The following is a 13120-nucleotide window of genomic DNA, read 5'->3' as shown; positions in this document are numbered from 1 at the left end:
AAAACGTCTCAAAAAAACAAACTGCCCTGGGAAATATTCCTCCACGAGTGAAAGAAGAGCAGGTATGATTGGTCCTTGTGATCCAGGTGTGAATGAAGCACGTTACTGCAGCAATGAAGGCAAGTGTGTTAAAATGGGGAGGATGCAAGCAGAACCTAATGCTAGGGAAAAGCCCCTCCTCCTGCATTCCACATGCACATCAATACACACCAATGGAAGCAATAAAATTTTCTTCCTTTAGACTCCTTGTGTCAAACTCCCTTGTCCCTTTTCCTGCAGGGCTTGGTACCCTTGGCATGAGCTGGGGCACTGGCAGTTTCATTGTAGGCTTCGGTTCTGCCCTCATGGCTAAACCAGGGTCCTTGCCAACCGGAGTGGCTGCTCCATCTGTTGGACTTCGTTTTCTTTTTTCTGGTTCTTTAAGAGAAAGGAGAACAAGAAGAGAAGCAGACAAAAAAGTGTAAGACAGCGGAAAGAAGGGGGGGGGAGGGCAGAAACAGGAAGGGGAATAGGGAGAAAGGATGGGGCAGATGGTGTTAATAAAACCTAGTGCCTAAGACAGCATCAATGCAAAACAGTCACTTCTCAGATTTAGAGACTCAAATAGATTTCACCATCAGCAGCACTGTGAAGAACAGGGACTGAGATAAGCCCATGAGCAGCCAGAATTGTTTTGTATTTTTCATGGTCAAATCATTCGCTCCTTCAGTTTGATGTGAGGGACCATCCCAGCTCCTGTCAGGTTGGTGAACCCAGAGGAATTTCAAAATCTGTGAAGGCCCATTCTGTCAATGGCTTAACAACACTCACAAGTGCTAATAGACTGCCACCTAGACATCCCATAGCCAACATTGTCCTCAAGGTCACTATGGTTTGCAGATGGTCTGACACTAGTGAAACAGCAGGGGAGAAGACTACAGCACTGATGATGGGACACCTACTCCCAGGCCGATCTATCTGCATTAGATGCTTAGAATTTTTTCTTTTCCTCTGACACATTAACTGTGAGGTCTCTTCCCATAGAACTGTTCAGAGTGGTGAGACAGCAGCCTGATCAATCCAGAATACCATCTCTGGAGCACCATCAAGTTTCTCTTACTGTGAAGAATTCTCACAATAACAGATGTAAGAGAAATAAGTAACAGTAAGGGAAATCGGTCTGCCATTGTGGATTCTGTGTTGGAGTTGGCAAATACAAATCTTGGGCAAAGTACTGATGATGTCATTCAATCAGCAGGAGGAAATGCTGAAAGAGCTGCAGCTGACTACCTGCGAGTTCATAAATTCATAGATTTTAAGGACAGAAGGGACCATTATGATCTTTTAGTCTAGCCTGCATAAAACAGAGCATGGGATTTCACCAAGTAATTCCTGCATAAGCCCAATAAATGGTGATTGAATCAGAGAAAACTGGAGAGTCTGTACAGCTTCACTTAAATTAAAATACTACGGGGCAAAGCTGGGGGTTTTGGAAGTTGTGTAGGGGGAAGTCAGGGCTTTTGACACCTAGCCAGGCATGGATATAGTTAGAAATTATGGAATAAACAAATTAGCTGGGTGTTTCTTATAAAATGATTAATAGTAAAACAGCTAACAAAACTAACAAGAACTAGTGGTCACCAAACGAAATTAATAGGCAGCAGGTTTAAAACAAACAAAAGGAAGCATTTTTTCACACAACACAAAGTCAACCTATGGAATGCCTTGCCACAGGATGTTGTAAAGGCCAAGACTATGACACTGTTCATAAAAGAACTAGATAAGTTCATGGAGGATAGGTCCATCAATGACTATTAGCCAGGATGGGCAGGAATGGTGTCCCTAGCCTCTGTTTGCCAGAAGCTGGGAATGGGTGACAGGGGATGGATTACTTGATGATTACCTGTTCTGTTCATTTCCTCTGGGGCACCTGGCACTGGCTACTGTCGGAAGACATGATACTGGGCTAGACAGACCTTTGGTCTGACCTATTATGCCTGTTTTTATGTACTTATGTTCACTGTCATCTTTAGGTTTCAGTGTTAACCCAATGAGATGAACAAAGACAGTTCTTGCATCTTAAAAGCTATTACTTCACATTGTTTACAGACTTGGGAAGACAATAATGAATTGGTTACACTGATCCACATTTTCAAGGTTTTCTTCACAACCATAAGGGCTAGAAACAATTTTTAAGTGAAAGCTTAGCTATAGGAGAATAATGTGGCAAAGAGGGACAGAGTCCCATTACAATTGTGGAGTACACAAGAGCCTATCAGTGACTAACTTCAGTAAAATGTCCACACTAATTTTATTATCCCTGTCAGCAACCTTTGATATCTCTGACTATGAATTGTTGGCTCACTTGTGTCTTGCTAAGGTGGATGGGAGAAGGCCATGTAGTGAGTCTGCTTCTTAGACATCTCAGAAAGTGATGATGTACTTTTTCCTTTCCCCAAAGATATACTGTGTTGAATCCTACCCCTAGTTAAAGTCACAAATTGTCCCAAGAGGCCGAAAGGTGCAGACAGAACATGTTTACAGGTTAAAATGGCATAAAATTCTTAAAAGTAAGGAAGCACTAAAGAAAAGAAATGACAAACTGAATTTCTCTGAACAAAAAGAAATGTGAAATAGGGATGTTCAAGGCTCCTAGTGAGACTGCAGATTCGTTAAATACACTTTGATCTGTTGCTATAACACAAAAGGAAGTCTGATTGTAAAGGCACTGTATTGGGCACTGCCTTTCTGGAGAGTTGTGACAAAGTGAGAATTTTTTGTAATATATTTAGGAGGCTTATGTGTGCCTCAGTTTCTCTCCATACTTTGCATTGCTACCCAGTGGGGGAGAGGATTAAGTTTGCTCTCAAGGCAGACTAGGGCCATGTCTACACTACCACTTATATCGGCAAAACTTATGTTGCTCAGAAGTGTGAAAAACACACTCCTGAGTGACATAGTTTCACTGCCACAAGTGGTAGTGTGCACAGCGCTATGTCAGCGAGAGAGCTTCTCCCACGACATAGCTACCTTTGCTCGTTGAGCTGGTTTTGTTATGTTGACAGGAGAGCTCTCTCCCATCTGCACAGAGTGGCTACACAAGCGATCTTACAGTGGCGCAGTTGCATCAGTAGAGCCGTGCCACTGGAAGCTCACTAATGTAGACATGGCCCAAGAGACGTGTGTCTCTCACCTCCCTGTCTGGGTGGAATGAATAGAGTCATCGAGGAACTGGCTGATTCCGATCCAGATCAACAAGGGGTCCAAAGAGACAACGCCAGCTCAAATAACACATGAATCAACAGTGGGAAACTCTGGGGAGCTGTGAACTCAGCATGGCCTTGCCTGGAGAACAAAGGACGGAGTGGGAGTAACAGCTAGCTTCTGAGAATGCTGGGAACTCTCTCTACTGGGACTAAGAAAGGAAGTCAGAGAGAGAGAGAGAGAGAGCGAGCCTGACTATGGAGTTCACTACAGCTTGGCTGGTGAATTGTGGCTTGACCAGAATGTACTATGCTTTAACCTTTATTTCTCTATGCTAATCCAAGGACTTCCAGTGCTGTGTTCCAACTGACTAATATAGCCTGCTCTGTTTTGAAAATGCTATTTGGGGTGTCACTGCAAATAGTGGCTGGGTGTGTTAGTCCCTTTGAGTGAAGTGTGAAGTCTCTACCAGGAGTCTCTCTCAGTTGAACTCACTGAGCAGAGCTCATGGTGTGAAACAGGAGTTCTGGAGCCTGGTAGCTCAGTCTAGGACAGGGGTCGGCAACCTTTCAGAAGTGGTGTGCCGAGTCTTCATTTATTCACTCTAATTTAAGGTTTTGCGTGCCAGTAATACATTTTAACGTTTTTAGAAGGTCTCTTTCTATAAGTCTATAATATATAACTAAACTATTGTTGTATGTAAAGTAAATAAGGCTTTTAAAATGTTTAAGAAGCTTCATTTAAAATTAAATTAAAATGCAGAGCCCCCCTGGACGGGTGGCCAGGACACAGGCAGTGTGAGTGCCACTGAAAATCAGCTCGTGTGCTGCCTTCGACACCCGTGCCATATGTTGCCTACCCCTGGTCTAGGAGGTGGTGCAGCTTCGTTGCTCACCCTGAAGGAAGAGTGAGATCCCTTGGGGGTCTGGCACACTAAAGGGGATCCTCAAAGAGACTGTTCAAAAACTGGGGGCATAGCACCAATCCTGTGGATCCGTGACAGGGGCATTAACCTGCCTCACCTGCATGGCTGTCATCACTATGGGCTGAGACCAGGGATTTACTAACACACTGTAGAGCCTTCTTTTCCCTGATCCTGATAATGTGTCCAGAAAAGAGGAGGAAACAATTCATCACCACCATCTCCATGGCTGTGTTTCAAGCACTTCCTAAGATGGAAACCTAAGGGTAGTACTATCACTTCTTCTTTAAAGTGTCAATTTCTTCTGCCATTTTCCTGTTACTCCCTATTTCCCTTCTGTCAAATAAGAATCCTGTCAGAATACATTTAATCTTCCAACATATTGCTGTGGCCAGAGAGGTGAACTAAAAGCAGTACTGAGCAACTCACTCTGAGGTGAGAGATTTGCTTACAACAGATCAGCCAGAGGAAAAAGCAATTAGCCAAATGTTTTCCGAGGTAAGTCAGGGTCCCAGAGAAGCTAATTGGGTAATGGATCATTTAATGTGATCAGGGTCTTCTAGCAACTTAACTGTAAGCATCAGAGACAGAAGCTGTGTTTTGCTCTTTCCTCTTTTGTGTGTATTTTTCTTATTTTATCTTAAAACACATCAGACTTTAGCAACAGAACTTAAGAACTAAGAGATACCACCTAAAATGAACTCTGTCCCCTCTGAGGACACTTAATACCATGTGAGATTACTGTCAAGTAAGGGTTTTCCCTTTAAAAGGCTCTACACAAAGAAAGAGAGCAAAAATAAGGGAAACTGCTAAAAGGGAGGTTTAATCTTTTAAGTTTTCAATGTTTTAACTTTTTTATATTTTATGTGCATTTAACAAATGTTTTAAAGATTTTTCTTCTCTGTTTGGTGATGGTACAAACAATGAAATCAAGTCCCCGGGAAAAAAATACCCAAATCCAAATTGCCGTTGGTGGTTAAAAAAAAAAAAGAAAAAGAGAAAAAGAAAAGAAAAGCAGCAGCAGGAAATTTAAAAACAACATAAAAACCCCTATCAGATTTCAGACACAGGGTGATGTCAAATGTGAGTTTGTTCCTCTATTTCAATTTTGTCAGCCATACCACCAACATACAGAACAGCATTAAGCACAGTCACCTTTTTATCAAATACAAATTCCCTTTGTGCTTTCTCAGGGCCTAACTGAGGCTTGGACCTGGATGGGAGCAAATGGTTCAGACTGAATTTGGACTAGATCAAAACGATGCTGGTGAGATGAGAGAGAAAGGCTCATCTAGAAGAATGGAAGAAGACTGTACCTGCCCTTTCACTTGGTGGTAAGTGCTACTTTTTCCCGTAGGGTGCATAGCCACAGGGAACTGAAGGATCATTCACTGCTCCTGTATCTACAGATAGTGCTGGTTTGTAGTGATTTTTTCCCCATCTGTCCAGGCATTTGTCACAGCTACACTTTGCCACAGTTATGCAGGTCCCCACCCCTCCAAGATGGATTCATAAATTTTATTTGGGTCAGCTTCTGGAAGTTTCCGCTGGCACGGAACACAGTTGCCTATCTTGTGAGTGGGGTGAGTCCATATAAACACATTATATTTGTGCTCTGCACATAGTACCGGCTACTTCCTCAGTTCCAGATGTAATTCAAAGTGTTCATTGGAGTCTCTAAAGCCTGATATGATCTGAGACCTAGTTAGAGACACTACCTCTTATATCCAATCATTCCAGCTGTGGTCCAATGAGGGGCCCCCACTTTATGTTTGTCTCTCAGAGACCCAGGCTTTAGATCAGGTTGCACAACTTGTGTGTTCAGTCAAGCATTGGAGATTATTTTGATTTGGCCAGTTGGCTGTATTAGGCAAGAGAATGTTGTTTCAAGTGCAGTATGTTTTTAGTAATTATGGTACAGCACCCATGCACCTTAAGGGTGCTATAAAAAGACATTCACTATACATAGAAGCACACAGTAGCTAACTCCAGAACAGTGACCCTGCATGCTCCGGTGTACTACACTCTGACATGTTACCTTTGTTATAATAGTGAGTGTGTGCTATCTCCAGCAGGCCAAAGACACTGGCCATGCCTCCCAAGCCAGCGTTTGCATACGACTGCTCCAGGCTTGACACAGTGCATTTCAGCAAGTCCAGCATCCCTTTGTAAACCTTGCGGTTGATCTCCTGCAATGAGAGCCCAGGCAGTGAGGATGCGTCACATATGAGAAATCCATCCCAGCACGAACACACATGCACACTCCAGCAGGGGTTCGCAGATCAATAAACCGTTGCGCAGAAACCATTTTCTACTATCAGTGTTTAAGGAGTAATCTAAGATACTGCCTCAGAACACCCTCTACTAACCAAAACTGGGCATGAACTAGTTTGAGTAATGTGAGGGAATGCAGCACTGACCACGTCCTGGATGACATCCTGCCGAGCATCCTCCTCTGACTGGATGGTGCGGTTCAGTTTGCTTAGTACAAAGACACGGAGCTGTTCGCTCTCCAGCAGACGCCGGACTCTCTTCATATTCAGCCAGCCAACACCCTGCCCATCAAGAACGTTGTGCACAACCTCCTTCAGGAATTGTTGGTTTTCACTGCAGGGTGGAGAGATGAGAGTAACAGGCAGAAAGCAGCTAGACCTAGGTATATGGGATCTGTAGGCATAAGGGGTGACCTGGCCTGGACAACTGCACAAACTTGTTCCATGTAAAAACTAAGTTTACAAGTGGTGGATCTAAACCTGGTTCAACATGCTGCTAACGTAACTACGTTCAGCCCAATCTATGTACTATAGTAACCGTCCTCACTGAACTGCTCAAAGCAATTTGTCTACTGCTAGCTATTCTGTCGCAGGATCGAACATACACCCCTAATGCAGTCTGACTACACTACTGTAGTATCTAACCTAATCCAACTGCATTTAAACAGGAGCAACAAAGGGAACAAGAGGCCAGTAGATCTGTCAGTGCTTTTCATTTCTCAGGACTGAGATAAATGGTCTATAAAAGGGGACTCAGTCCTTAAATTAGTACTTAATTCAGGAATCAGAAACCTCTAGGAGCCCATTCTAAAAGAGATGAGGCCTTTGAGAGCTCTCAAAAATATACAGATTTGAGCATAGACTAAGGCCATCAATACCTTCAGACTTCCTGTGTAAAAGCATCTTCTGAAAGTCTAAGACCTCAAGGTGTATACACTTCCCAAAGGCAACTAGCACAGAAATACAGCTTTGTATTCAATAGCGAATCTAATACAGACTTTTTTACAGCAAGTCTGGAACTGCCCTACCATTCATATGTATGCACAGAAGTCAGGACAAGTATTTTTACCTGGAATTGCTGGTTCGCCCCTGAGGTGATGGAGATTCCCTCTTCACTGTTGGGCTGTGCTTAATAACTGAAGACTTCTGATCCACCAGGGCCCTCCTGTTCCCTGTATGGGAGAGGAGACAGTATGAGAGAACAGTCATCAAAAAGGCAATCCAAAGCCATGGCAGCAAGAGACATTAAAGTCAGCTAATGCTCCAGTTAAATTACAGATAAGACTTCAGACAAAATGGAAACTCAGAAAAGCAACAGCATATACCATATTCTAGCATCACACATGGGCAGAAAACAGTAATGGGAACAATGCAGAGAGAGAAAAGATGGTAATGGAAGCAGGAGGTGAAGAGCAAGAGAAGCTTGGCTGCTCTGCATGCAGTTCCATCACAAGAACCATCTTGGGATTAGACACAGTATGTGTAAAAGCTCAATGCATTAAGGGGTGACTAGTATAGATCATGTGATACTGGTTACCCAGTGAGAAAGTTTGCCCAAGAGGCAGGCATAGAGGATGCTGGGAGTTGTTACATCATGCACAGCACATGCTGTAGGGAACCCACCTTCATTGTTTACAGGGCCAGCTTCAGTAATAATCTCCATTATAGTATTTAACCCAAATACTGGGACACAAAATACACAATTAGTGGTGTACTACAGAATCTCCACCACCTCCAACCAAAAGTCTAAGTTAGTAACCAGCTTCCTCCCAACCTTCCCTCAAAATCAAACCCAAGTGACACTACAGTAGGAAGGGTTCTTGAAGCCTCAAAGAGAACATGGGGCCAGCCAAATTTATGAAACAGATTGGCCAAATTTCAGGGGCAATGTACTGCACCGTCCATTTCGCCAGCACTATCAAAAACATGTGCCCAGTTGAGAAAGTGAAGAGATGTGCATGAAACAAAAACTAAAGAAAGGGGTGGAAAGAGCTCATGGAGCCGTGACAAAATGGACGTTACAGAAGAACAATCCCAGCATCATCTTCCCTTAGAGTTACAAACATGCACTCAGGAATTGCAAGAGTTATTCAGCAATTTAAAACTACACAACAGACAGACAAAAAAACATTTAAAACAATCACTTGCAAGGGAAACTTCACCCAGGCCAGCATTTACACACACACGCAAGCATCTATACGTGTGCAAATCGACTGAACTACAGGCTAGAGAAGGCCCTTGCTCATGTTTCAACACTCACACCAAAGATTCTGTTGGGCACGTCTATACAGCCCCCAACTGGGAGCCGCTCAGCCCAAGTTAATAGACTTGGTTACCAAGGCTCACACTAGCACTCAAAAAATAGCTGTGTAGACAGCGCTTCAAAGTTGCTGCTCAGGCTGGGGCTCAAGCACTAAAGGCCTAGCCATGGGAGTGGGCTTCAGAGCTCAAGTCCCAGCCCAAGCAGCAACTTCAAAGCGTTGTCTACACAGCTGTTTTTAGAAGTCTTTGATCTGGGCTGTGAGGCTTGCTGCTGTGGGCTGTGCAGACATACAGCTGTCAAGAAAAGAAGGGAACAAATTGCAGGAGATGAGAGGAAAAGCATGAACATGGAATGGTAAGACCCATCACTGTTTTCTTCCAATGTGTGGAATCAATAGCAAGTTTAACTAAGACAACATTCTTGTACACTGCCCAACCCAGCCATGCTTCCTACCCTTCACAATTGCACGTGGGAATACAGCCAATGGGTAGAATGTGGATTCCCAGAGAGTAATTGTGCAATATCTCCCCTAACATTTCCACCAGCCCAGCCCTACCCCTCCTCACTTTACACCCGGAGCAGGATTGCTCAGTTCACAAACAAAAATGGAAGTTAACACACAAAACCCAACTTTTGGCCTTTGTTACTACAAGGTCAAAGGTCAGCAAAATGTCATACCAACCTTCATTCAAATCCCTTCCCACTTCCAGATTAAAGTAATCTTTACCGATGAAAATGATGAGGGGAAAAATAAATAAAATCATCAAATTAAAACAAAATAATAAATTCTAATTATCTATAAGAACTTAAAAAGCAAACGAATCCTTTGCCCAGCTCAGCAACTGAAAGGTTTCAATGCAAAAAATAATGAGAAGCCCTGATCCCCCTTCTGTTATCAATAACCACCTCCAAGGTTAGCCATGCTGGGGCAATTCCCTAGTGTAATAATTTCTTCAGTCCATATTGTCTTAAGGCATTGCAAGGGAGAAGGAAGTACTCTGCTTACAGCTGTATCCAGGAGCTTAGGGTCAAACCTTCACTCCTGAATGAGAGCTACTGTGCTAATATTTTGCTTCTCTTTAGGGGATTTTTGATCTGAAAGCCGAAAAAACACTTTACAAACATTATTTAAGCCCCATAATCTCCATGGGAAGTAGGTGAGCATTATCTCCATTTTACAAATGGGGAAACTGGGACAGTGCTAAAGTGACTTGCCCAAATCTATATAGCAAGTTAGTGGTAGAGGAGGAGTAGAACACAGAAGTCCTGGTTCCCAGAGTCCCCTACTCGAACCACTAAAGCACATTAACATAGCACAGGCAAGGAAACCTCTCCATCCCACAAAACACCCCAAGTGATGGGAAGAAGTCCTACCGAGAAAAATCGAAGAACTATCCAAGATGAACACTGATCCAAATCCCCAGAATGTCTTACACCCCCAAAATGCCGTTTTGAGGGTGAATCCTTGGACTGCTTGGCAGCCAGAAGCATTGCAAAGGCAATAGCAGGCAAGGGGAGGAAGTGGTTACCTTTCAGGCTGGGGAAGGGAGTGTTCTTGTCTCTCCCAGCTTTGGTTGGTAGGGCTAAGTTGGACAAACTGAAACTTGTGCTGTGGTTCCTGTACAGGCTGCCTACAACAGAAGGTGAAACAATCAAATGTCTCTAGTGCTCCACATACACTCTCCCCTCACTCTTCCTGCAATTCATGCTTTTATTCAGATCTCAGTAGCTCCACATCCCCACTATTGGATTAACCCTCTATATTCTCTTGTGTCCCAAAAACCAAACATGCCCTCCGCTTACAGTTTAAATCTTTCCTGCTAAAAAAGTCAGATTTTTTTTTTAAGTCTGTAAAAATCCTATCTATTTTTTTATACGATGCTTATAAGTCATGGTATCCAAGCACCTTGCTGATGCTGCAAATCACTTTGGTATAGTAATATCCCACTTTCTACCCTAGATTTAGAGACACCACATTGTGTCTTCAGTGCTTCCAAATGCTTGATTCTCTACCTGGAGTAATTTACTTGATACCACTTGAGAGAACAGAATTCCAAAACGATCATGAAAACATGCAATCCTGAGATGGGGTCTATGAGCAGGGCCTCATGTACTCTGACTCTGGAATCTGCTATGGAATCCATTTTTGTCACAGAATTGTGCTCCAAAATCTGAGCTTTCCATTTTTTTTTTTAATTGTGTTTCTGGCACTTATAGGCAGTAAAAAACAAACAAACAAAAAGTACCCATGAAAACATGACTGACTGTAACTAACGCACTGCCATCTGCCCCAATCTGCAGATAGCCTGAAACAACCCCATTCATACGAGCAGGGCAGTTAACTGCCCTGAAAAAATGATCATTTAAAGATCAACAATTTTATTCTATTTAAAGTCTTAGAGGAAAGGTCCTCTCATGAATTGGTTAAAAGATAGGAAACAAAGGATAGGAATAAATAGTCAGGTCTCAGAATGGAGAGAGGTCAAAAGTGATGTCACCCAGAGGTCTGTACTGGGACCAGTGCTATTCAACATATTCATAAGTTATCTGGAAAAAGAAGTAAGCAGTGAGGTGGCAAAATTTGCAGATGATACAAAACTATTCAAGATCGTTAAGTCCAAAGCAGACTGCGAAGAGTCAAAGGGATCTCACAAAACTGGGTGACTGGGCAACAAAATGGCAGATGAAATTCAATGTTGATAAATGCAAAGTAATGCACATTGAAAACATAATCCCCACACTACACACAAAATGATGGGGTCTAAATTAGCTGCTACCACTCAGCAGAGATCTTGGAGTCATTGTGGAGAGTTCTCTGAAAACATCCACTCAACATGCAGCGGCAGTCAAAAAAGCTAACAGAATGTTGGGAATCATTAAGAAAGGGATTAATAATAAGACTGAAAATATCATAGTGCCTCTATAAATCCATGGTATGCCCACACCTTGAATACTGCGTGCAGATGTGGTCACCCCATCTCAAAAAGATATATTGGAATTGGAAAGGTACAGAAAAGGGCAACAAAAATGATTAGGGGTATGGAACAGCTTCTGTAAGAGGAGAGATTAATAAGATTGATATTTTTCGGCTTGGAAAAGAGATGACTAAAAGGGGATGTGATAGAGGTCTATAAAATCATGACAGGTGTGGAGAAAATAAATAAGGAAGTGTTATTTACTCCTCCTCATAACACAAGAACTAGGAGTCACCAAATGAAATTAGTAGGCAGCAGGTTTTAAACAAACAAAAGGAAGTATTTCTTCACACAACGCACAATCAACCTGTGGAACTCTTTGCCAGAAGATGTTCTGAAGGCCAAGGCTATAACAAGGTTCAAAAAAGATCTAGGTAAGTCCATGGAGGATAGATCCATCAATGGCTATTAGCCAAGATCGGCAGGGATGGAGTCCCTAGCCTATGTTAGCCAGAAGCTGGGAATGGGCGACTGAGGATGGATCACTTGATGACTACCTGTTCTGTTCATTCTCCCTGGAGCACCTGACATTGGCCACTGTCGGAAGACAGGATACTGGGCTAGATGGACCTTTGGTATGACCCAATATGGCCGTTCTTATGTTCTTGTGCTGCACCAATTACCATGGTATCAGAACACGTCGCTATTTAACTGTTAATCACTTTAGCAGAAATATCAAGGTAATGTGTTTATCTCACTACTCCTATGCTCCTCTAAGTGTCAAAAACCCCAACTACCCTCTCGCACAGCTTCTACTTCACCCCTGAAAACTTCTAGTATTCAGTCACATGTCAACAGAAAAATCTGCAAGTTATTAAAAATCGCATATGTTGGGGTAGGGTAAAGAAACTGAACTTAATATTGAAATAAACAACACGGGGGGAGCTGCATTGATTATCTGTTTCAATATAGAAAATAAATGCTCTAAATACCTCAATTTTCAAAATTTTAATGAAGTTGCCTCATAATTTCCAGTCTGCTACACCAGAGCACCAAAGAATCCAAAGCCCTTTCTACAGAATGTAGGCCCATATTACTGCAGAGTATGTAGGGCACTGTAAGGATAACAGGTCCTGTGACTCCCAGAATGACCTCTGGCAGAGCTGGTGAGAGATTGACAGCTAAGCTGCCATCTTGGGGAAGTTTCAAATTACTCTCTCCCCTCCCCACTTCAGAAACACTAAGGTAGAATCTGCACAAACACTAAGGTAGAATCTGCACAAACACTAAGGTAGAATCATTAAAACCAGTTTAGAGGACGCAACGGTACATACTGGCAAAAGACATAAGGCTCCCAAAACCTTCGCTGCTGTTGTTGGAGATGGTGGAATTTGGGGAGCTGCCCCGTGAGTCCGACTCCGCATCAGAGTCATTGGCCAGCTTTAAACTGTTAGGACGTAGTAGCTTCTGAGACCTGGAAAAAAAAAAAAAAGTTCAGCTATTACTCACACCCCTGTACAGACTCCAGCTGCCATTAAATCCAACAGCAGGGATCTCCCACACT

The 13120-nt window shown here is 42.8% G+C and overlaps 1 protein-coding gene and 1 long non-coding RNA gene across 52 annotated transcripts in view; one reads left to right on the top strand and one right to left on the bottom strand.

Moving 5' to 3' along the window:
- The window catches only part of MADD (MAP kinase activating death domain), a 116482-nt gene that overhangs the window by 59070 nt on the left and 44292 nt on the right, over window positions 1-13120 (bottom strand). For 20 of the 50 annotated variants that reach the window (XM_065595187.1, XM_065595190.1, XM_065595208.1 and 17 more), the window contains 5 exons: window positions 12891-13030; window positions 7448-7550; window positions 6526-6712; window positions 6144-6294; window positions 211-417 (listed from right to left, as the gene is read on the bottom strand). In XM_065595187.1, coding sequence (XP_065451259.1) covers window positions 211-417; window positions 6144-6294; window positions 6526-6712; window positions 7448-7550; window positions 12891-13030 — 788 coding nt within the window. Of the gene's footprint in view, window positions 1-210; window positions 418-6143; window positions 6295-6525; window positions 6713-7447; window positions 7551-9323; window positions 9363-10170; window positions 10273-12890; window positions 13031-13120 lie in introns of all 50 variants that reach the window. The other 30 variants (XM_065595165.1, XM_065595166.1, XM_065595184.1 and 27 more) reach the window with 3 other exon arrangements.
- The window catches only part of LOC101943313 (uncharacterized), a 110502-nt gene that overhangs the window by 70984 nt on the left and 26398 nt on the right, over window positions 1-13120 (top strand). For both annotated transcript variants that reach the window (XR_010601039.1, XR_006174236.2), the window contains one exon: window positions 5299-5439. This is a non-coding gene — a long non-coding RNA (uncharacterized LOC101943313). The remainder of the gene's footprint in view (window positions 1-5298; window positions 5440-13120) is intronic.

Source organism: Chrysemys picta, chromosome 4 (genome assembly GCF_011386835.1).
Source record: "Chrysemys picta bellii isolate R12L10 chromosome 4, ASM1138683v2, whole genome shotgun sequence".
NCBI lineage: Eukaryota > Metazoa > Chordata > Testudines > Emydidae > Chrysemys > Chrysemys picta.
The sequence above is the reverse complement of the archived record's forward strand: the minus strand, read 5'-3'. Positions and strand labels throughout refer to the sequence as shown.